Genomic DNA, 22723 nt, shown 5'->3' with positions numbered 1-22723 from the left:
TCATCGCTTGCTGGCTTGGGTTTTAGACAAAGGTTGAACCGATTGTGGACCAGGCCGAAAAAAGCCTGCTTCGAGCCTAAGAATTAGCTCTAGACTCTAGTTGGGGTGTTCTTCTCCAATCATACAGCACCTAGCAGTTTTTGCACATCAAGTGTATTTGCAAAACTGAGCTACAAAACTGTCGCAGTAAATGGAGCATCTTGTCTTGTTATTGATGCAAGCAGTAAAAGATCCATACAAGGCATGCGAAGAGTACCAAAAACGTCAGGGCTTAGCAATTAGATTACCAAAATATTTGTTGCAAATACTGTGAAGATATCGATAATTCTTTGTTGGAAATCATTCATTTCAATAAAATTGTAGTAACAACGCAGGTACAGCATAACTTCTCACATCTTCAACTTTTACAACAAGTTCAGCAAAAGATCCATACAAGGCATACGAAGAGAACCAAAAGTCCAATTCTCACGTGAAAGATTCTGATTTGAAGTCTGCTTTATACTTGGCTTGAGATTGAATAGAAGAAGTGCCATTTGAATTTATGCATAATAGTTTAAGCTTGCTTTCTTCTTTGCTTGGACTTGAATTATACCCTCATTGAAATCCTCATGGTTCACCTGATTTTGGATCCATCCAGTGCATAGATTCAGTCTCATATTCTTTGCTAAGTTAAATAATCCACCTTAACGTGACACAAACTTATATACCAAAGTTCAACATAAGCCTATAATCTCAATGATAAATGATGCCAATGTCATCCACAAAAACTGAGGTTAATCATGCAGATATGTCATTAAGAAGATGAAGCAACTACCTAAAGCACCATAATCTTAATCCCTAGCGTGATTTCCGCAAAGAAGAAACAAATACAATCAGAATTTAGAGAATGTGTGTCTCATGGCTAGTCCCAATAGGTAATGGCAGCATTGCTGCTCCCAAAGGCGATGGAATATGAACCACCCATTGATGGAGGAACTTCCAACAGGAAGGACAATCAACATCAACGAGCATTTATATGTGACATTTACTTTGAGATTTACAGACATCAATACGTTTGCCCCCCCCAAAAAGTAAGAGATCTCAAAGAGATCACGTCACGTTAAACGACAAAGATAACATGCAAAGATGCATTTCTAATCTTCCACTGTATGCATAAACTTTCATGCAAGAGAAAAAAATGCTTCCAGAAGCTCTATATTAGTGCATCTCTAGAGGCTTGTTCCAATAGGTAAAGACAGCTTCGCTACTTCCAAAAAATAATGGAATACGACTTTTTAGGCATTTGATAACATCAATTAGATGGCCCAAACAAGAAAGAGAATCAAATGCATGCATGTGCATCTGTCTGTGGGTGTGGGTGGGTGGGTGTGTGTGTGTGTGTGTGTGTGTGAGAGAGAGAGAGAGAGAAGAGCACCTCAGTTGCATCTCGGCGAAGTGCAAGCATCCCAGCCTCTACACAAACAGCTTTTAATTGAGCCCCATTGAAATCATCAGTAGACCGAGCCAATTCTTCAAAATTGACATCAGGATGAACATTCATCTTCCTTGAGTGGATCTACAACATTTACACAAACAGATAACTAAGAAATACTGTATGTATATTGTGTCAGGGAAGAAAGCAATACTGATTTGGCAAACCTGCAAAATGCGAGCTCTTGCTTCTTCACTTGGATGAGGAAACTCAATTTTGCGATCCAATCGACCAGAACGCATGAGAGCAGGGTCCAAGATATCAGCACGATTTGTTGCTGCAATCACCTAAATTTTATACGACAGATTTATGAAATCATTCTAGAAAAACATGAGAGTAACGATTTTTGTTAAAAAACATAATAACCATCTCAAAGTCCAACAAGCAACCAGGCCAAATGTCTCCAAGGTGACACATTGATCCAAAGACATTGAGATCCCATTTATAAACATTGAGCACTTTAATGTAATAAATAATTACCTTTATCCTCTCATCACTACTAAAACCATCAAGCTGATTAAGCAACTCTAACATGGTCCTCTGTACTTCCCTATCTCCACTCACTTCACTATAACAAACAACAAATATTTAACTATTAGATAGAATATTTCAATTTGTCACTCAATAACATGAAAAACCTACCCAAATGTTGATCTGCTTTGCCAGAAAAAACCCACATCTAGGTATACTCAAGAGCAAAGATGCGCTATACCTGTCAAATCTCTTTGTACCAATGGCATCAATTTCATCTATGAATATGATGCAGGGTGATTTCTCTTTTGCAAGCTGAAACGCATCACGGACGAGTTTGGCACCATCTCCAATGAACATCTGCGTAATACACAAGTTTAGTTACTCTCTAATGGCCTGTAGCTAATTAGAATAACATTGCACAAAGTAACTGCTTTATGGCATTAAGACAAATATGTTACCTGGACAAGTTGTGGGCCTGCCAACTTTAGAAAAGTAGCATTGGTTTGTGCAGCACAAGCACGAGCCATTAATGTCTTCCCTGTCCCAGGAGGTCCATACAAAAGAACACCTTTAGGAGGACGAATACCTAACTTCTGAAATCGCTCCTTGTGGGTCATGGGCAACACAATTGCCTCTACTAGCTCTTGGATCTATTGCAGAAACAAGAAAATCAGATTTTTCATCTAACAATCCCAACAGAACTGGCACATAAAGCATCCTTAAGATTTAATAGCTACCTGTTTCTCCAAACCCCCAATATCATTATAGTCCTCCGTTGGTTTCTCATCAACCTCCATGGCTTTCACTCTTGAATCATACTCAGATGGAAGAGTATCCAAGATCAAGTAACTATCTTTGTTAACTCCAACCAAGTCACCAGGCTTCAACTTGTCAGGGTCAACAAGACCAACCACAGGAAGAAAAATAGTCTGCAATAAACATACAAATAGTACCAAATAAAAAGACGATCTCATAGTATCACAGAAGGTAGAACAGCATTACAGTTGCAAGAATTACTCGATTGTTTAGAATAGACGGCTCACCTGACGAGTAGATGTTTTCAGCACTACACATTTACCCTTCCTTTGAGAATCAAGGTCAATGTTTGCACCATCTTCCTCAGCTTCATCTTCAGGGTTCATTTCCAAAATCTACACATACAGACCAAATAATAAAAATGCTGCTATAACTGCTCGTGTTTAGAACACCAACTGTGTGAAACTGAGGCATAAATGAATTAAAAAAGTATGTACACTATCTATTGTACGATTCCTCGCATTTGATCAGCAAAGTAGCAGAACCATAACAAAGAGATCCATGACTATAAGTTGTACTCAACATTCAATTAATTTGAACTATTAAGTCCACGCCTTTCCATTTTCACCATTAGCAAGTTCAACTAAAACTATTTTCAAACACCACAATGCAAAAACAGAAGTTTAAGAACATAAATATCAATTAATTAACAGCTATCACATTAGAAACTCCATTCGAATACCAAAGCACTAAAAAAAAATTACCTCAACAATGTTGCCGACAAGGTATGGTAATTGCTTATTAAGCTTAATCTTCTCTTGATTTTCTTTTATCTTCTCCTTGTACGAATCCAACTCCAAATTCGTTCTTTGCAACTCTTCCTGAATTTTAAAAACAAAAACAATTACAAACCCTAAACCCTAAACACAAACATGTTCAGTGAAAAGACAAACAAGATAGGGATTTGCGGGGATCTGGGGGACCTTGAGGATGCGAATCTCATTATCGAGAAGACGAGATGCTCTAACTATGTCCTCTGTCGTCATTGAAGCCAGCTGATCATCCTCAAAGTTTGTGTCCTCCACCATCGGCGTTGCCATCGTGTTACTGATTTATTCTTGATTTACGATACAAAACAGAGAAAGAGAAGAGAGAATTGAAATGGAGACTTCACTGATTTATTATAATTTTTGAATTTTAGGAAATTTGTATAGAAAAAGGGTTTTTATTCGACCCGACTTGTTGGAGAAGACAGTCTAGCGTAGAGATAATCGTGAATTTTTATTTGTTTCTGGATCGGCCCATTTTTGAGCCCGATTGCTTCATCCAAATGGGCTCAACTCCTTTAGATTTTATAAAGGAAAAACAATAAAAGTACCTTTTTTTTTCATTTTTTATTAAACTTGCGTGTTAAAATTTGTTTTACTGGTATTAAAAATATCAAAATTATAATTTTTAATTTTTTAAGAATTATGATTTTAGTTGTTTTTGGATAAAAAAATTTAAAAATAATTACATATTCTTTAAAAGAAAAATCTAAAAAGTAGTATTTTTAAAAAAAATTTACACAATAAAAATGATATTTTTTGTTAGTTTTAAAATATTTTTAAGAAATTTCCTTTTATAAACCCGGTTTAGTCATATTAGTGGTGGAATATATTTGTATATTCGATAATTGCAAATTATTTTAAATACACATTTAGGGTTATAATTTTGTTGATAATGTTTGTAATTATTTTGGCTTTTGTTGATTTTTAATTATGTTACAACTCAGTGTTTTATTTATAGATTTAGACTTAATTTTGTAATGAATTCAAGGTGCTGGAAACAATTTTTATATTATAAAAGATAACTATAGATTAAAAATAACAAAGCATAGGAAGCTTAAATAGAGAATAAATATTATCAAAATTTTATAAAGGGGTTTACATTTATTTTTGTAAGAGCTTTTATGGAGTTCTAGTTTGTAATATGAGCAGTGGACTCATTTTATTTCCTTGATACAATATGTTAATTTTCGTTTAATTAATTAGTAAACCATTTAAAAAATTAAATAAAATTCAAGTTGTTTTATTTCTCTATTTTCTTTCTTCTTTTAGTTTGTAGCAGTAGAATCTCAAATGAAGTGCATAGATTATTAAATATCTTTTCACTATTCTCACTTGATCAAAAGTTGCTCAGTATTGAGAGGTTGAAGATGCTACAGAGCATAGCATTAGATTAGGATGGAATTTCTTTTTAACTTTTTGCCAGTAATACTGCAATGGAAGGTACATAATAGATGAACAGCTAGACCATACAAAGCTCACAGAAAGACGTTACAACTTTAGCAAAATACACATTTGATTGATGAGTGGTTTAAAGCTTCCAATAAATTCCTTGGCTATGCAAGATTCCAGCGACAATGCCCCAGAAGAGAATCTCCACAAAGATTACATAGAGAAGAATGCCTACTCTTTGAGAATGCCATACGCCAATGAAAATGTGCTTTTTTATCCAATATATCTGCCAATGGAATGGAGATTCAGGTTATCAGAGATCATTACATGCATTTGTGCATTAAGCAACATTTTGAAACTCCTTGTGGAGACAGGAAAATAGAGGTTAAAAAGGCATGTCGAGATTGTTCTGAAACTTACCAGTGAATTATGGGGATCATCATAGTACCAGCCGTTCATAAAACCAGCAAAAATGCCTTCAGCAGCCATAACATAAACCAGCATGGCATTCATCCCAATCCATTCCAACGGTAGAAACAGCCATTTCAAACCCCAAATATCAACCTGGAATTGCAACTAGTTGCATGAAATTCTATATATATATTAAAAAAAATCTGAATTACTGTGCTTGGAAGTGTCTGTACAATCAGGCCCATTATGGTTTCGCAGCAACAGCGTACCAGAATATAGATGGCAGAAAACACCAATGCTGCAGCACCAGATGTTACACAAACGTAACTAAAAGTGTAGAGCTGCTTATTTAAGGGAACAACTGCAAATCAAAAAATGACATCAGAATTCAAGAAAGATGTAATAGATATAATGCAACAGAACTTGGAAATGTTGCTCTCTTCAGTCCTGACCATGAGTGAAATGCAGAATGAATCCCAAAATAAGAAGGCCAAGTCCCATCAAAATCCAGTGCTTCAGCCTACTTGCATGATCCTGGAGTTCAGTAATTCATTAATTTGAAGCAAGACATGGATCTAAATGAAGTCTTATACATGTAATCACAATTCTAACCTTCAAGTGCACAAGCACATGTCCAAAATGAAGTCCAATGATAGTGGAGAGAATAGCAGATATCGAGCTGGGATGACACGGTATCACCTTTGGAGTTAGACATTATCTCAAGTTACATATACAATGCAAAAGGTCGAATGACCTGTAAAAGCTTTCCTATAACATGTTGCTGCTTCATCAGTATATGCTATGAATAATGGTTATGTTATCTTACCTCAGGATTCCCTCAGGTTCAAAAGGTGCATGGCACCATGATGGAGCATTGATTAGAAAAGGTCCATCATATGGGGAATTCTCTGTGCAAGCCTGCAGCACTTTGGAGAAACTTATTAAATTATCATCTGCTATTGATTATAACTCATCATCTCAAATTAAAAATATGAGAAGCAGAAGAGTAAAAGAGAGAAAAAAAAAATTATGCACCTTAGATCTCCTCCAAGCTGGATGCTGATACATATGGGCAAGTCCTAGAATTTTCCTGTCAATATAGCCAGCTGCATTACATGGAGGATCCATTTGTCCTCTGACATTGCAGTCTACCTGAAATCAGCAGTGCATATTACTGCGTGTATAGAAGAAAGCCTAAAATCTTAACCTTATAAGAGCCTGTTACTCTTCTATAAAGAACAATGACATGGAATCTAAAATAACAGTGAGAAAATAGGTAGGGGGTACGATTTCAGTTCTTGTGATGCTACCCATCACTCTTGTCACTATTAAACAAAATGAAAGATGTATATTTAACAAATTCTTTTCCTTCAATAAGGCCTAAATGATGTGGAATCAACAGGCAACCATACATTGAAAACTTTCCCATAATCAGGACTGTCTCTATCAAGGATGGTGAAGTGCCAATCAGGGACAAATGTGCCATGAATCGCAGCCAAGTAAGTAACTAGAACGCATGCTCCCACCAGCCTGCAAAATTTAAGATAGAAGAATCACTGTAGAACTGTAACGAGTTATCATTAAAATTCTTATTACAAACATAAACTTACCAATGCCAGCAATATAACCTGAATATGGAGAAGCGGCCAGGCGGGAGATCCTTAGGTTTTTCATCTTTTGTCAAGATTTCTACCAGTGCCACTACTATATAAGCAAAAGCAATTCTCTAGACAGAATAAAAGCATATTACCACATTAAGACTTTTTTCTACCAAACGAATATTGTGAACACTCCGAAATACCAAAAACGACATTACCTGGAGAATGCCACACCACCTTATCTCCTTCATATCAACACCATAAGTCAGTTCATCAGGGGCATGAGAGAAGCCTCCTACATAACACATTGAGATCAAATCACTGTCAAAGCATGACAGAAATATCCAGACCTTGTGCGCTCTCTTTCATTTTTTTTTTTTCTTAGTTAAATAAATAATCCGTCACTACCAAGATGTGTATTCCAGGTAGCTTAGCTAAAGAAACTCTCAAGTCTCTTGTGGATTTTATATATAGATACAAAATACTACATGACTTAACTGTAACAATTGTATGTTACTTCAAGAAGAGTAAAAGCAGAATAAAACTAACCTTGTAACAGGATACCCCAGAAGAGGAGTTTCAGAGTTCTGAAAATCACTCTCTTGACAGCTTGACCCCTGCTTATAAATCTCTACATTGAAAGAAGACTAATATTATCAGAAAAGATCGAGTTTAAGAGTTGGAAAAACCCTATTCTTCTTTTTTTCGAACTGAATCTACAAGGAATACAAATAAATACACCTTCAGTGAAAGAGGAATGGCCACCCCAACAATAAACAGAAAGAATGGCATAACAAAATCAGCTAGATTGCAACCGTTCCATGGTGCATGTCCAATCACTGGCCATTCTCCTCCAGCATCATCAACCAAAATCATTAACTGCAAGCAACCCACAAGACATACATCATTAACTATATATTCCGTATGAACTGAAATTGTTGTGCACAGTGATTAAAAGTTTAGAAATAATACCATTAGAAAAAAATAAGATTTTAAATACACCTTCATCCACTATATATTCCATATGAAATTGTTGTGCAAAATAATTGAAACTTTATAAATAAAATCACTTAAAAAAAAATTCAAGTATATGCAATATCTTTGGAAAAATAGTTCGCTTCCTCAGAGGTTAAAAAAAAGGGCCCAACCGGGTTCGAACCGGTGACCTCTTGATCTGCAGTCAAATGCTCTACCACTGAGCTATGGACCCATTTGCTGTAATTGATACCAATATCCATTTATAATCTAGCAAATTGTATTTTTGTTGATGATAATATTGAAATTATAGTAGCAGAGGCTATTAAACAGAAAAGGAGAGGGAGAGAGAGAGAGAGAGAGAGAGATGTATATATACCGCGACAGTGAGGCCCCTGAAAATATCAAGTGAAGCGAGACGGGCAGTCCTGAGGGGCTTTTGGTCCGAAATATCGGCTTCAGCTATAGTAAGATGGTGCTCATGAGTAGTAATATCGGCCTTAATTTCGGTCATCTTTAATAACCAAGTGCAAGAAGAAAAAGAAAGTCAGTTCACTTGTTTCGGACACTCGATTGTCTGATGATGATGATGATAATTCCATTTATATGAAGCTCAGAGGATAAGCATGGAATCTCTGCAATTATTTGAAATAATATAAATATTTTTTTGACCTTTGTGTCTCTTTCAACCATGACAAATATCATAGTGTAATGATATGCCAACTTAAAACAATAGTAGTCTAGTGACAAAACAGCACATTAGGATCAATGTCTCCCGCTCGGAATTACGGTTACGCTAGGTCGCACTGTTTGTATTATTGTTTTAATTACAAAATTAAATTAATATAAAATCTTTAATCTTTAATATTAATTTATAGTATTTTAAATAATAATAATAAATTAAATTTTTTTTATTAATATAATAATATAAAAATTATCTTACAAATATTTATTAATTAGTTTTAGTATTGTAAAAATTAATTTATAATTAAATATAATACTAAAGATATATTTTTAGAATTTAAATTATTATTTAATTAAAAATTTATTTATTAATAAATATAATATTAAAATATAATTAATACACTAATTTTAAAATTTATAAATAAATATCCTTATCTTGTTAGGAAAAAATTGATTAATTAATATAATATTATAAAATTACACATAAATAATAAATATACATGTCATATCAAAAAAAATTTAAATATATTGTAATTTCATTTTCTTAAAATTCTAATTATCAATTAAATCATCACATTTAATTGTTTTAAAATCTAAATATAAGTATTTATGTTTTTTAGAAAAATAAAATATATATAATATATTTTTAAAATTTTTTTAGTAATGATAACAATGTAAAAAAACTATGGAATAAGTCAAGAAGAAAAATTTACGAGTATATTCTTTTAAAAATATCTTCTTAAGAACTTGAAAGTATATTCTTTTAATTTTGAAATAATAAGATAAAAGTTGCTAAGAAAATGTAAAATACAAGATTTAATTGATGATTTTTTTTCTTCTCTAATTTAAATATGAAATTATAATAGTCGACGGCAACACATAAAACAGTACCATTTACACAGAATAGAAATCCAATTTTGCAAGTATTATTTATTTATACAAGAATTTTAAGCTGCGTGAACTCAATATTTTAACTTTTCTAATTAAATAATTACAAAAACTGTAACGCTTTATCTATTTGTCATTTGTTGGGTTACATCTTCAAATATGCAATGAATCTCTTAAATAATAATAAGGATTCAAGACTTCACCATATACTTGAAACTTGACATATAAATGTTTAGGTTGAAATTATGATCTTTGGAGCAAACCATTTCCTTCACAATCCTCGTCTATTGACTATGGTACAGGCGCGCAGCAAATATAAAATAGTCCCTCCAGCTTTGGTTCTTGATATTATTATGCACCTTGTGTACATCAAACAACAATTACCTCAAAACTGCTATAGATTTTGATTAACCACGACCACGTCCTGCACCTGTTAGACACAAACAAAAAGTATGAAACTTCCTACACAACTGATATTGCTAAAGGTGCATGTGCGCTTGCCCAGTTTGTTCAGAAGGGACAAAGGCTTATTACAATTGAAGATCTTTCTAGGAAACTGCAAAGGAAACAAAGAGCAGCATCCATTATATAAAGCCAGCAAGAAACCAGCTTTTTTGTCGGCACATGTATGAGGTGACGACTGTCTCTTGTGAAGTACGATTTAAGCAGTCTTGTGATTGAATTCACAAGGCAACCAAGATATTTCTAATGACATACCTCACATGCCAAGGAATGCAACTCTGTTGTGTTCCATTCCTCATCCACAATAGAAATGACAAGTAAGCATGCCGAGCAATGACCTCTATTGGCAACAGTCTTGCCCGCAGATACTCCTTTGCCCCGGCCACCACCTGTGCCCTTGGCAACTCCATCATCTATACCACACGCCCAATGCCTTTTGGCTGCCTTCCACCTCTTCCCCTTGCACAGCCCACTCCAGGTGGCTTTCTATCTGAAAAGCATAAGAGATATCAGTTTACAAGATAGGTCATCCAAAGGCATGCACCCAACTTGCCAATGAATCTGTACAAATTGTAGCTTAATATAAGCAGATTTTTTGAAGTGTTCTCACAGAACCAAAAGTTTTTGTGGTGAGTGTACTATTACACACATATCATGAGCAGCATTGTGGGTTTCCAGACAAATTAAATAAGAAATCAGGATAATTTAAATGAAGTGAAGATCAAAAGGCCACAAGACTTGTACTTCAATGCCATTTTCACCCCATACATTTTGAGCCCAGGTGGAGGGGGGCCATCAGTGTACTCAAAGCAAATATACCATTATATCACATCGACACATCTACCTCAAGCTGTAATGACTCAGTTCTATACCTGACCGGCTCTTGGTCTACCCCTGAACTTTATCGATTACCTGGAACACAAAACTTATATCACAATAGTGATTTCAAAAGTTCGAACGTAGGAAATTTTTTTTTTTTAAATAATTTATTAAATCAAAATGCTTGCATTTTGAAGTAAGATTTCGAGGTCAACACTTGTCAGAGAAGGAGGATCATCGAATTGTCAAGATGCAAATAAACTCCCTAGAAGATGTAACAGCAAACAAATTGTTAGAAAGACAGGAGCACTTAAACTTATATTTTTAATTACTTTCAACCAGAGCAGAAAAAAAGCAACGACTTGCTTGTTATTAAATACTAGTAGTTCTCAGCACAAGCTATACAGAAAGATTTAACAAGAAGTGAATCTGCAAAATGCCATTAAAATTGCCACTGGTAAACTACAAATGAACTTGCAAAGGCCCAATTAGATCCTCTTATATTTTCCTTTTCTACTCCATTTGCTTTTTCTCTTTCTTTTTCTTTTCCTTGGGATAAATAAGCCTAATAAGATGATTGATAACTATACAAATATCAAAGTACACAAAGAATATTAAATATCAAAGTACACAAAGAATATTTGTTAGCAATTTGAAAACAAGCTAAGGCAGCCAGACAAAGATGGAAGTAGAGCAAGATGACAAAATTGAAAATGAAGAAGCAACATTGTCTAGGAATACATGTTCCCATGTACTCTCTACTAAACCTCAATCCTAAAAGGCTAAGGTGAATACATGGGATAATTTTTCTCCATTTATCTCAGCTCAGGGCTATATACTTTTTTGTTAATACAAGTCCACAATAAACTCCCCCAAATGAGACTGCCAATCTACTTTTCAGCAACTGCTTCCCATTTCTTTTTGAACAAGTAGCTTTCAACTTTGTGGACCATAGCACTTTATGGAGGAAGCATACCTTGAGATAATTAATAGCTCTGGTCAGTCAGCACCCAATCTCTAAGTTATCAACAAAAGAATGCACTTCTACACAAGGCGCCAGTTCTAATGCTTGGTCTAGATTATACAAGAGGCAATCAATGTGCCTCTAGAAGAACAATCAACACAAGCATCGAAGACATTGCCTTATGGAGCATATCCATGTCTGATTTGGCTAAGCAACATCATTCCAGAGAGGGAGAGAAAGATTTCAACAATATGAAGATTAAAGTTCAAACAGATGCAACATGAGCAGGAGATTTAATACAGATATAATCTAATTACAAAGGAAAATAAATGAAAATGACCTCATCCGGTACATGAAGATACTTGATTGTGTTTCCACGGATGTAACATTCAGGCATTCTCCAAAATCTATCTCCATCCTACAATATGGCATTTTAACTCTTAGACAGGGACCATGAAGCCAAAGGATTACACTTCATCACAAAAGGAAATCTTTATAAACCCAGTAATATTACCTTGTGAGGTACAGATTACTTCACGAGGATGAATGTTCATCCTAGTATCACAGTTTACCAAATGCCCATAGTAAGTTTCTCCATTCTTAATCTCTACCAACTAAATAAATATTCAATAACAAAGGTTAGCGCTTCAATCAACTAAAAGGAAGAGCTTAGAAACTAATAATCAACGAACTTCCAAGCTTCAAAATTCCATTATTTGTTATGTTTAGGTTTCAGAACCATCAGTAACACCGGTTAATGGATAGGATAGCCTTTTCTTAGTTTATTGTTATTATTTTTTAAAATTCATAGGTTAATTACAAATTCTTTCCACATTTACTTTGAAATATTCCAAATATATATATATATATTTTAGAAAAATCTTCAAATGTAAAGTAAAGATAATCTACCTAAAGTGAAGTGGTTTATTTATTTATTTTCATTTTACCATGGATGCCCTGAGCAGTCTTTAGCAACGAAATAGGAAGCTGAAACATAAAAATAAAAAATAAAAAACATAACGCCAGAATCAAAAAATGCAAAACCCTAATTAGTAAAAAGAGTTTTGAGCGAGTAAAATGCACCATTTTTCTTAGAAATGCAAATAAAGCAATGACCTGAAATAATAAAAATAATAATAATAAAACAATCGTTTTCAGAAGAAGGAAAATAATAATAATAATAAGCACATAGTAAAATCAGTTGTTTGGACACTGAGAAAGTAGGAGAAAAGAATATAGACCATTGTACCTTAGAAGCTTTAGAAGAATGAAATAACCTATATAAAACAATTATTAAGCATTTCCTCAGATCGATTATTGACCAATCAGTTTTCAATTTTGACAAAATAAATCAGAAGCTCTATAGTTTTGTATGGGAGAGTGAAGGATAAGAGGCCCGACAGAACAATTTTATAAGAAAACGTATGGAATTTTTTTATAGGAATTATATTCACAGAAAATAACAATAAGTTCCGTTGTCGTCCAGCGGTTAGGATATCTGGCTTTCACCCAGGAGACCCGGGTTCGATTCCCGGCAACGGAATTTTTCTTTTTCTTTTGCTGTGATTGACCGGCCAAATTTAATTTCTTGTTTTGGTTAAATCCATAATAACCACATTTAGCTTGTATTAATTTAATACTATTAAAGCTTTGAGTAATCAAAGAGCTGGAGGGAAAAGATCTTCATCTTGCTGTCTTTATCTTAGGATTAGAACTTTTTTATATTTAAGTTGAACATTATAAATGATATTTATATAATTTTAACTTTTAATTCAAAATAAATTGTTGAGATTTATTATTTAATAAAAGAATAATCTATTATTTAAATTCTAAATTTAAATTTTTAATATAACCGTTTTATTTTAAAAAATATAGATGCCCTATCATATTTACGACGAGAAGATCCCAATCCTTGTTTTTACTGTTACTAATTTTTGCATGGAACAGTATTAAGAATGGAAGAAGATGTTCATAAATGATCATATCCATGCAGTTCGATAACAAACATAACTTAATCCAGGTAATTGTGTTCGATCTCCTCTTTCCATCACTTGTACAGTTTCAAAGCTCATATGATATTACAAATTTGAAAAGATTTCTCATATAACAAAAAGAAAATAATTATCATTAACAACACGGCTATACATAATGATAGTACAGAGCTACACGCCAAAACTGAGAGGAATTCTGACGGGAGAGAACAATTGGAAGAACAAACTGCAGAACCACTAAACACGAAAGGGAGAGAAGGAAAGCAAAGAACTCTGAAATCAGATCCAAAGACAGGATTGACCAGTATTTCCAGGTCTCACCACCTCTTTTTTTTTACACAATACTTCCAGCATGGCGTTACTCAGACACTCACTTTCCACTTCCAAGTTGCTTCTCAACGACCGAACAAAGTAATCTGTTGGAATCTCACCACAATTTTACAAGGTCACGAGGTGTATACATTTAGTGTGGCAGTCGTCATTTTCCAATTCCAAGTTCCTTCTGAATATCTCTTGTCAGGCTAAATTGTAAGGTGTTGTGCCACGGGAAAAGGGTACGAGTAACTGGAAGCTTCCTCCTCAGATCCTGCATCGTACCATAACCACTTAAGAGCTAGTAAAATAGCTTATCATCCAAACTAAACACTAATGTGATCAAGGATTTATGCCTCCTGCCAAAGATTTCTTCCATACTAAATGATTATGTTTCCTTCCTCAACATAATTATGTAACATAAAGCACAAAAACATAAGTTCGATCTTTGGGAAAATGGAAACAATGTAAGAGTAGGAGAAGGAGAATTTTCTCCACTGATACAAAATGATCTATTCACAAACTTTTAGAAAAATTATCACCTAACTAGACTTACCTTGAAAGTTGTATCTGGCAGATGTGAATAGGATGCCTGTCAAGCATAATTGTTAGTGTAAGAACCCTAAAGTTTGAAGTATTAGAATGTATAAGGAGACACATCGAGAACCTCAAGAGATGCTAAATATTCTGTTTCATGGTGGCGAATGATGTTGGCTATGGAAATTGCACAATCATCAGGGGCCTGAATACCAATATAACAAAATATCAACCAACTTTTCGATTTTGCCCTCCTTCACCAAAAAAAGCAATGATCTGAAAAAGAAGTAAAAAAGGAAAGAAAATACAACAATGAAGAGACATGGAAAAACTTCTCACCCTGATCCTGAAATTGATAGAGAGCATGCTTCTTAATGACAAAGTCACGGGTGTAAGAGAAGTAGCATATATTGACTGGTCAATGTATTTCATTTGGGAACTAATTGAAACACTACATATGAAACTTCAAAAATATAAGATGACACTGATATATACACTATGCATTAGACTCTGGACTTCTGAAACCAAATGTTGAACTCATGCAGTGCAATATTGGATTATGACAAGTGCTGCTTCAAAGTTGAAATCTAAGAATTAAATGAGTTGGATGAACTAGGACACACACATAAGTATGAACTTTCATCATTAGCAACTATAAAACTCCAACCATCTCTTAATAATAGCCATGGTGTCAAACCTTACAGGCCTTCTCATTAAAATAAAGTCACTGGCCTGACAAAAGATAAAGAGTAATGCACTCTATTTTTCAATACCTAATTAATGCATGATAAGGAAGAGAGAAGGGGAAGGACGTGGAGGCTCCATGAATACCAACCTGAAATATGGTTTCATCATTACAATCATATTTCGCATCCAACTGAACATTTCCCTCTTCAAAATAATGGGCACCCACCTAAAAGAAGCAGAGGAAAAACAAATAGACTCTAGTTATAAGGTAACTCAAAATTATAAAAGCCAAAGCAAAGAAGTCAAATTTTTTTGTCTTGCATAGTGATAGGTTTCTAAAGAACCTCTATTTTGCCTGTTATTCTCAGCATTTGTTCATCATCCTTGAACTCAATGTTCCAAACTGAGCGCCAACTTCCATTACTATTCAACATCCAACAGAATATTGTTAGAAGATGCATGCTCATGAACATACAAGTTTCTAAGCATAAAACGAGAAGTATGCAATGATACAGTATGAATATGTCCCAACTGAAAATAAAACGAACTGGAGTATACAAATAGAAAAAGCCGTTATTAATGAATGGATATTTGACTGATTCTACACACCAGAAATTCTGTGGGCTATTTCTAACAGCAGAAATCACCACAACAAGCTCAAAATTAGATCCCGGTCCCTCCACATCTTTTCCTTTAAGACAATACACAGAACAAAGTCCTTTTGGATAAGCTTCACCAACATATTTAAGTATTTCTGCATCTAGAGAACAACTGCCACATATAGAAATGGCATTAGTAACACAAGGATGAGTATGAAAATAAATAAATGTAACAGCTACAAAATCAATAGGTTTTTTGCAGAAACTATCATATTACTGCTGAATTCTCTTGACATAGCTATATGTTTAGACAAATTACAAATAATTATACAATTCCTAGTCCCAAACATGCACGGAGATAAAATGAATTACCAGAGACCTAACCACAATGTTTTTGTTTCATCTTTACAATCATGTTTTGGAATTATGAGAAAAGGGGGGAAATTTCTATAATTGCACCTCACAATTAAAAGCAACATTTAAATATCATAGTTGAGCAATTATGACTGAGTGAGTTAAAAAAGGGGAAAAAAAAAAAAAGAAGAAAAAGAAAGAGAGCATACCGGAATTCCTCGATATAAGGCGATGGAAGTTCCTCATCAGTTGCAGGTCTTACCACTGTACAAACCTGAATCAATTTAGCACATAAATTTACAAAAGATGTAAAACAATTAATTAAGTATCTAACTAAATGTAGTTAACCATATAGATTATAATCAATCTAGAATAACTTACTTGCTTAACATGGTTAACAATAGCCACCTGTGCAGTTCTAGGATCAAGATACTCATTCTTATTGAGCTCATTATAAGAAGTAACTAGCACCTACAATAGTAAAGGATTCAAACATAACAAAGCAAAAAAAATTAGTTATTACTCATATTAAGCCAGGATTTCAAAATCAACAGATCTATAATTCAAAAAGACAAGAGAGGTTACATCTCCGCTTCTATCGGGAAATTCAAGGCAAACCATGTGAGATTTATTGTAAAGAGGAAATGCATCTCCTGCGGCTTCATTATAAACTCTCTCGTCATTTAAAACCGATCTCAAATCTGAAACAAACGCCAAAAAAAATTAATAAAAAAATTGCAACAAGAAGAAGAAAAAAGAGAACGAAGAGTTAAAAGAATGGAAATAGGAACACCTTTAGCGACGAATTGGATTTCACCAGCGGGTGAGTTGAGAAGGAACCATTTAGCGATCTCTTTTTTCTGCTTGTCGCTTAGTTCCACGTCACCGTATTCTTCTTCTTCTTCTGCCATTGTTGTTTCCGCTCTATCTCTCAATGTTCAATACATTGAAATGCAGAGAATTGTTATTATATGGATTTATTTTTGAAAAGGAATTTGCAGAGAGGGAGGTGTCTCTCTGTGTGTGTGATCTGTAAAGGTATTTTTAAGGTGTGAGATTTCCAAGTGTTGGATAGGTGGGGTCGTTTCTTTAGGTGATCGTGACCGTTCAATTGTTAAACCGGATGGGACTATGACTCCTTTTTACGTTGTCGTTTTACGTAAAATGAAAGCAATGCAAGACTTGAGCTTTTTAAATGACGAAATCACCGCTTTAATACGGCGATTCTATAAGTTCGTTTATTCCTTTTGCAATTCCCTTTTGCCCCTTCAACGAAGTGAGACTATCACTAACCCATAAAACTTGTGTGTTTCTTTTATATGTTCTTTCTCGTTCAATCTGTATGTCTTTTTGTGTTTCTCTGCTCAGTGGCTTCTCATTTACTCCTTTGATCAGTAATTTTTTAAATTCTGCACCGTTGAGTTGTTTACAATTATCTAATATACAGTAACAAAGTATGTCTGATTCTTTTTTTTTTTTTTTTTTTTTTTTTGTGTTCTAGAACTTAGTTTTCTTGGTTCTCACTCTGCTACATTGTGGTTTTTCTTTTTCTGCCTTTGTTATTGCTTGTGATTAGAAACTAAGGCAGCAGCTATTATACCTGAATCTGTGTTAAAGAAAAGAAAGAGAAGTGAGGACTGGGCTTTATCAAAGAGCAATGCTGAAAATAGAAAGAGTTGAGCAATATGCTGCTGAAGAATACAGAGTACGGGTAAAGAACAAAACTCTGTTGCTTGATTGAAGTGATTTACTTTGTCTCTGTCTTTTGATTGAAAACTCATCCGTCGTCTTATTATCTTCAATTCATATATAATGTGTTTTGTAATTGCTTAATAATACAATGGGAAAATGAGTTGATATTATTGAGAAGGGAGGCCAAACTGAAAGGAGATTTTTATGTTGGACCAGAGGCCAAGTTGCTATTCATTGTCTGAATCCGTGGGTAAGCTTAGAAATCAAGCTATTACATCTGAAATGGATGCCTCTATTGTCATTTAATTCATTATCATATATATGCTGAGTTGGGTTTTTTTTCTATTTTATCCTTGACAGTATCAATGCAATGAACGTGATGACTAGGAAAGTTTCTGCAACATTTGCGTTTGAGACAGGTATTGTTCCCTTCATTGTGACATTACTAAATAAGAAGGTCCTTTACCCTGTCATTTTCCGATTGAGGAGTGGGCCTGATATTCTATTAAGTTAATTAATTTTTTCTGGCACATACTCAATGGTGTATTTCTCAAAGTGAACAAAGCCACAATGAACGATAGGGTTGAGCCATATGTGACTTACGGGTAAGGCAACTTGATCCATTACAATTTGTAATGTTAACTATCTGCAACATGAAAGACAAGTTTTGAATAATTCCCTTCTCAAGAACTAGTTGATATGGCTTGTGATCATGGAGCATGTATATATCACTCTAATTCATTTTGTAGATATCCTAATCTTAAAAGTTGATCCATAAAAGGGGTTGTGGGAAGCTGAGCAAGCGAAGAATTGCTCTGACTAATAATTCAGTTTCATTAGTTGATTCACATCTCCCTCTAATGTATTAATTCACATTAATGTACTTTTACTCAGGCTCTGTGGATCTACTATTTAGTACTTTTATGAACTATGACACTCTGGATTTGGCATACACGCCAAGGCCTTTCGGCCGTCACTTTAATTGAAAAATAATATATGAAGGGAGGGCAGCATTGAGCAGAGGAAACAGCTCAATTGGTTACAGGAAAACAGTAAATTATAAAACCATATGTGCTTCAGGTCCCGCTCACTTTGTCAAGCTGGATCAATTTAACAATGGCAGATTCAACCAATCTGGCTTAACAACAGAACTTGCCGGTGACAATAGAAATTCACTAAATTCGTCTCAGATCAAAAAATTTCTTTTATTTACGACATCAAAATTTTCAACTATAACAATCCCCTATCCAGGTACTTTGGTTAGCAGGTATTCTGTTGTAGCAAATTAGCTAACAAATAATGTCTCCATGCCCTCACTGGGCTTACATCCCCAAAGCTAGATCTATTTTCCTTTCTCCTAAGGTTCATAAATAAACCCTTGGCAGCGAAACTAAGTAGTTCAGTCGAGTCCATAAAACTATGCATCCTTGAAATGATTCCAACTTCAGGGGAGGATCTCGTTCTGAAATACCCATCAGAAGAAATGGGCTCCTGGTGAGAGGTAAAGTTTGGCTTTGGCAGGATTTCAGAGTCTGAAGTATCATCTTTACGAATTACATGGCTTCCCATACCAAATGAATCCCAATCAACCTGATGTAGGATATCAGCTGCTCTCTCTGTGGCACTAGGATGTTGATGCTTGATGGACTGTTGAAATGCTAAGTTTTCAACTTGAACTTTAAGTTCGAGTAGTTGACTACCAATTCTTGAAGCTACAGCATCATATAGTTTCCCTCTTGATACTTGTTCTCTTTCTTCAGCGTTAAACAAGTCATCGAAAATAATGGGATCGCCAACAAGCACTGTAACCTGCATGACTCATGCATAATGATTAATAAGTAACAGCAGCGTGAACAATGAAAAATAAATAAATTAATCACATTAATAAAAAATAAAATAAAAAGATCGGAAGGGACCCAGAAGTCATGCAATAGAGATTGTATGAGCATGTTACTTCCTGCAAGTAAACGTAATGCAAGCATGTCTGAAAATGAACAAGAAAGAAGAAAGTGAACAAATAGGGAGCTGCACTTTCACGGGATGTTCAGTTCAGATGATTGTAGACCCTTAACTGAACAAATGACTATATGTGCAAATAAATAACATTCTATATTGCAAGAACAGTAAAAAGACTACATACCGTCTTACCAATCCTTGGGAATTTGGCTCCTATAGGCATGATTTCCTGCATCCCCGTGTGTACAAATGGGATGACCATAGGGACAGTATCAGCATCAAGGATCAACCTATGAAAGTAAGAAATAAAACAGTCAAATTTACAGCATTTCGAAAACAGAAAATTGTTATTTCAAACAATATATAATCAGAAATCCATTCTCCAATCAAAGGACACATATGAGATTAGCTATTTCTCAAAATTTTCATGATAATCAAAGTATTGCATGTCAATATCCCCCTCTATCACCGTACAATTCCATTAACAATGATTTGAAATCCTTCAAACTAGATCCTTACCTTCCAACCCCTCTCTTTGAAGACCCCATAGTTTTTCCACCATCACGAGAACGACTGCCTTCTGGAAAGATATGAACCCATCCACCACTATTGAGCTTTGCAATAGCCATATCCATACCCTGCAGCAAGCCACGAGATGAAAATTGAATATCATTAAAATGAAAACGAATTAAAGATCAAGATGAAAAGTTACAAAAATAAACTATTGGGGTTGGTGATTGACGACTCAAAAAAGAGAGTAATGCAAACTGTTCAATTAATCATAATGACCATTTTAGGAGAAGAAAACTCACAATGTATCCAAAGCTGAATTCTAAGAAAAAATTAAATTTTGAATATATGCATAAACCTCGCTACAAGGATATGAGAGAGAAGTAAAAGAGCCAGCCAGAGGTTATGTTTGAAAACATAACCATGTGAATTTAACAGGTGATCAAGAATAGGGAGCGTTTCTGTGTCTATGTTTGTATTTGTGCTTGTATGTCTATAAAAGAGAGAGAGAGAAAGAGAGATGCAATAAATGAGATATTATTTTAACGACACCACTTTATAACCAGCAAATTTTACAATTTGTAAAATCTTCCAAATACCATTCATAACATCGTTACACAGATAACCTAATGCAGGTTAGCTAGCTCCAAGGAGTCAAAAAATACAATGTATAACGCTTTGTATCTCAAGCATACATAAAGTAGTTCAGAAACAATACAGCATTCAAGGATGCATGCACGTTAATAAATGGAAATACAAATTTGAGATGGTACCTTCTGATAAATTCCATCACCACGAGAAACAGGCAATACTTTAACAGATCGGAAAAATGCAGAAGTCACAGGATTGCGAAAACAACGGTCAGTAGCACAAAGTGTCCATCTTAAGTTCTGAGCATCCATAAGTACTCCTGGAGGAAGCAATGAAGCAATGACAAATGGATCGTCCACAGAAGCAACATGATTGCTCACCTAAGAAAGGGCAAAAATTAGCATCATAATTATCTTCAAAATAACCTTATCAATGATCTAATAATGAAAATATAAATAGATAAATGAAAAGAATGCGGAGATGTCAATTTCACTATCAGCTTGCGTGACCATAAAATGCAAAAAAATAGATAAAAACACTAGGTAAAAGAGCATGATAAGATAGTTTAAGAATGATTTATACCGTCAAAAGAGGCTTATTTCTTGGCCTATGAAGCAACGCGTCGTGTAATTTCTCTAGCCCATAGACCTGTGAATGTGATACCAGAGATCACATGTTGAAGTCATGAAAAATAAAAGACCAATTATTGTAGCAGCAGCGATTCCACATACCTGAACACGATTAAGGCCATTCATGAAAACATAACACATATTTCCAATGAGAGGAACTGCAACAGATTGAAGCATGCGAATAATAACTGATTCTTCTTCAGCATTGAATTCTCTACTGACTGCACACAAAAATTGTATCCAAACAATATCCAATAGTCAGAAATTTTAACATATATACAGCTCTTTGCACCATTCACAAATAGCGTCAATAGATAAAATCACATTCACTATTAAATCACCAAAAGTTATCAAATCCCAGCCAAAACAATGCAAAAAAAAAATCTCAAAGACTACGATTAAAGCCTCCCAGAAACTTATAAATGGATAATGAATAAATGATCAGACGACAAAATCACTTGCTGACTAACCTCTTTTGCGATAAAAAGCTGAACGAGAGTGGAGAGAGCCTTCGCGAAAGTCGCGGAAGCGAGTGATCCACCGTTGGACCTTCGACAAGAAATAATCATCATCCAAATATATCGGAGGTCGTCGGCGATGACGGTCAACCGCTACCCGGAACCGGTCTCTGAGGCGGAGCTGCAATATGCGGGCCTTACTCTTCCATAGATCCGCTCGTTCGATCCTGTGTACGGCCATAATGGTCTGTTTGGTTTTGTAATTAGAGGGGAAAGTGGGAAGCGAGTGTTGAGAAAGAGAAGGAGGTGGAAAGGTGAAGGCGGCGAGGTGTTGTCCTGTGCGAGGAAAGGAGGCCCAAATCCAATTCAATAATGCGCATGTAAGCATAAGCAACTGTGACACCTTCGGATAAAATGGAAAATATCGGATTGACCGAAAACGATAAAAATAGTTTAAGGTTCATACAGGTCCCACGTTACACGTGGCATTTAATGAAGGGTTTCCTGACAACTCGCAAATTTCTTCAAAACTTTTTACATTTGATATATTTAATGTATTGATTTAAATATCAATAGAAATAAATTGATATAATACTCATTAATTATTAGTAAAATTATAATAATTATTTAGTAATTTTAATTTTAATATTTGTAATTATCTGATAATACAAATAATCATAATTGTA

The 22723-nt window shown here is 34.5% G+C and overlaps 5 protein-coding genes, 1 long non-coding RNA gene and 3 other non-coding genes across 14 annotated transcripts; 2 read left to right on the top strand and 7 right to left on the bottom strand.

Moving 5' to 3' along the window:
* Positions 1-316: 316 nt before the first annotated feature.
* On the bottom strand, positions 317-3959 carry LOC8280230 (26S proteasome regulatory subunit 6A homolog). The gene is made up of 10 exons (XM_015715173.3): positions 3685-3959; positions 3466-3582; positions 2989-3096; positions 2683-2874; positions 2404-2595; positions 2184-2302; positions 1952-2039; positions 1639-1758; positions 1415-1555; positions 317-617 (listed from the first exon to the last, which is right to left on the bottom strand). Exons 1-10 carry the CDS (start codon positions 3799-3801, stop codon positions 540-542), a joined length of 1272 nt encoding a protein of 423 aa, XP_015570659.1. The 5' UTR covers positions 3802-3959; the 3' UTR covers positions 317-539.
* A 925-nt stretch (positions 3960-4884) lies between these two features.
* On the bottom strand, positions 4885-8557 carry LOC107260760 (heparan-alpha-glucosaminide N-acetyltransferase). Of its 2 annotated transcripts, none has more exons than XM_015714932.3 (13): positions 8284-8557; positions 7671-7808; positions 7479-7560; positions 7148-7224; positions 6960-7057; positions 6744-6861; positions 6367-6483; positions 6158-6249; positions 5944-6010; positions 5784-5865; positions 5601-5692; positions 5341-5484; positions 4885-5206 (listed from the first exon to the last, which is right to left on the bottom strand). In XM_015714932.3, the coding sequence occupies exons 1-13, from the start codon at positions 8416-8418 to the stop codon at positions 5060-5062; spliced, it is 1389 nt and encodes a 462-aa protein (XP_015570418.1). In that variant the 5' UTR covers positions 8419-8557; the 3' UTR covers positions 4885-5059. The 2 variants fall into 2 exon arrangements, with proteins under 2 accessions (XP_015570418.1, XP_015570417.1); XM_015714931.3 differs by having other exon boundaries at positions 6942-7057; positions 8284-8555.
* TRNAC-GCA lies at positions 8068-8139 on the bottom strand. The gene has a single exon. It is a non-coding gene; the product is annotated as a tRNA-Cys (tRNA).
* A 937-nt stretch (positions 8558-9494) lies between the features above and the next one.
* LOC8280231 (probable U6 snRNA-associated Sm-like protein LSm4) lies at positions 9495-12275 on the bottom strand. The gene is given in 6 exon segments (XM_015714872.3): positions 9495-9906; positions 10194-10354; positions 10357-10428; positions 10811-10850; positions 12062-12139; positions 12255-12275. Coding segments are annotated over 6 exon segments (408 nt in total). The 3' UTR covers positions 9495-9870.
* LOC112533772 lies at positions 11862-11947 on the bottom strand. Its single transcript, XR_003078135.1, has one exon. It is a non-coding gene; the product is annotated as a small nucleolar RNA snoR127 (small nucleolar RNA).
* Positions 12276-13192: 917 nt separating the features above from the next.
* TRNAE-UUC lies at positions 13193-13264 on the top strand. Its single transcript has one exon. It is a non-coding gene; the product is annotated as a tRNA-Glu (tRNA).
* Positions 13265-13689: 425 nt separating this feature from the next.
* Positions 13690-17247, bottom strand: LOC8287088 (F-actin-capping protein subunit alpha). 3 transcript variants are annotated; one of them, XM_002512386.4, is made up of 10 exons: positions 16995-17245; positions 16787-16902; positions 16583-16672; positions 16411-16475; positions 15858-16019; positions 15593-15671; positions 15397-15474; positions 14692-14766; positions 14581-14616; positions 13690-14298 (listed from the first exon to the last, which is right to left on the bottom strand). In XM_002512386.4, exons 1-10 carry the CDS (start codon positions 17110-17112, stop codon positions 14191-14193), a joined length of 927 nt encoding a protein of 308 aa, XP_002512432.1. In that variant the 5' UTR covers positions 17113-17245; the 3' UTR covers positions 13690-14190. The 3 variants fall into 3 exon arrangements, with proteins under 3 accessions (XP_002512432.1, XP_048236045.1, XP_015570673.1); XM_048380088.1 differs by lacking the exon at positions 14692-14766 and having other exon boundaries at positions 16995-17247; XM_015715187.3 differs by lacking the exons at positions 13690-14298; positions 14581-14616 and having other exon boundaries at positions 14705-14837; positions 16995-17247.
* A 143-nt stretch (positions 17248-17390) lies between these two features.
* Positions 17391-18568, top strand: LOC112533761. 3 transcript variants are annotated; one of them, XR_003078124.2, is made up of 3 exons: positions 17400-18143; positions 18254-18312; positions 18450-18568. It is a non-coding gene; the product is annotated as an uncharacterized LOC112533761 (long non-coding RNA). The 3 variants fall into 3 exon arrangements; XR_007217653.1 differs by having other exon boundaries at positions 17403-17655; positions 17778-18143; positions 18254-18568; XR_007217652.1 differs by having other exon boundaries at positions 17391-18143; positions 18254-18568.
* A 511-nt stretch (positions 18569-19079) lies between these two features.
* Positions 19080-22465, bottom strand: LOC8287087. The gene is made up of 7 exons (XM_002512385.4): positions 22050-22465; positions 21682-21800; positions 21533-21598; positions 21133-21330; positions 20369-20487; positions 20034-20139; positions 19080-19702 (listed from the first exon to the last, which is right to left on the bottom strand). The coding sequence occupies exons 1-7, from the start codon at positions 22423-22425 to the stop codon at positions 19154-19156; spliced, it is 1533 nt and encodes a 510-aa protein (XP_002512431.2). The 5' UTR covers positions 22426-22465; the 3' UTR covers positions 19080-19153.
* Positions 22466-22723: the final 258 nt, after the last annotated feature.

Source organism: Ricinus communis, chromosome 10, assembly GCF_019578655.1.
Source record: "Ricinus communis isolate WT05 ecotype wild-type chromosome 10, ASM1957865v1, whole genome shotgun sequence".
NCBI lineage: Eukaryota > Viridiplantae > Streptophyta > Magnoliopsida > Malpighiales > Euphorbiaceae > Ricinus > Ricinus communis.
This window is presented reverse-complemented; position numbering and strand designations above follow the sequence as displayed.

Excerpts from the sequence above, each read along its gene's own strand:
- LOC8280230 (XM_015715173.3), bottom strand. The coding sequence starts at position 3,801 with ATGGCAACGCCGATGGTGGAGGACACAAACTTTGAGGATGATCAGCTG. Across the intron at positions 3,583-3,684 it reads ATGAGATTCGCATCCTCAAG|GAAGAGTTGCAAAGAACGAA; the intron begins GTCCCCCAGATC and ends TTTAAAATTCAG. Across the intron at positions 2,875-2,988 it reads TGAAAACATCTACTCGTCAG|ACTATTTTTCTTCCTGTGGT; the intron begins GTGAGCCGTCTA and ends TGTTTATTGCAG.
- LOC107260760 (XM_015714931.3), bottom strand. The coding sequence starts at position 8,418 with ATGACCGAAATTAAGGCCGATATTACTACTCATGAGCACCATCTTACT. Across the intron at positions 6,011-6,157 it reads GAACCTGAGGGAATCCTGAG|CTCGATATCTGCTATTCTCT; the intron begins GTAAGATAACAT and ends GTGTCATCCCAG. Across the intron at positions 5,485-5,600 it reads TTTCTGCCATCTATATTCTG|GTTGATATTTGGGGTTTGAA; the intron begins GTACGCTGTTGC and ends TTGCAATTCCAG.
- LOC8287087 (XM_002512385.4), bottom strand. The coding sequence starts at position 22,425 with ATGCTTACATGCGCATTATTGAATTGGATTTGGGCCTCCTTTCCTCGC. Across the intron at positions 21,599-21,681 it reads ATGGCCTTAATCGTGTTCAG|GTCTATGGGCTAGAGAAATT; the intron begins GTATGTGGAATC and ends TCACATTCACAG. Across the intron at positions 19,703-20,033 it reads TCCCAAGGATTGGTAAGACG|GTTACAGTGCTTGTTGGCGA; the intron begins GTATGTAGTCTT and ends TGAGTCATGCAG.
- LOC8287088 (XM_002512386.4), bottom strand. The coding sequence starts at position 17,112 with ATGGCAGAAGAAGAAGAAGAATACGGTGACGTGGAACTAAGCGACAAG. Across the intron at positions 16,020-16,410 it reads CCTTATATCGAGGAATTCCG|TTGTTCTCTAGATGCAGAAA; the intron begins GTATGCTCTCTT and ends TATATGTGGCAG. Across the intron at positions 14,617-14,691 it reads AATATTTAGCATCTCTTGAG|GCATCCTATTCACATCTGCC; the intron begins GTTCTCGATGTG and ends TATGCTTGACAG.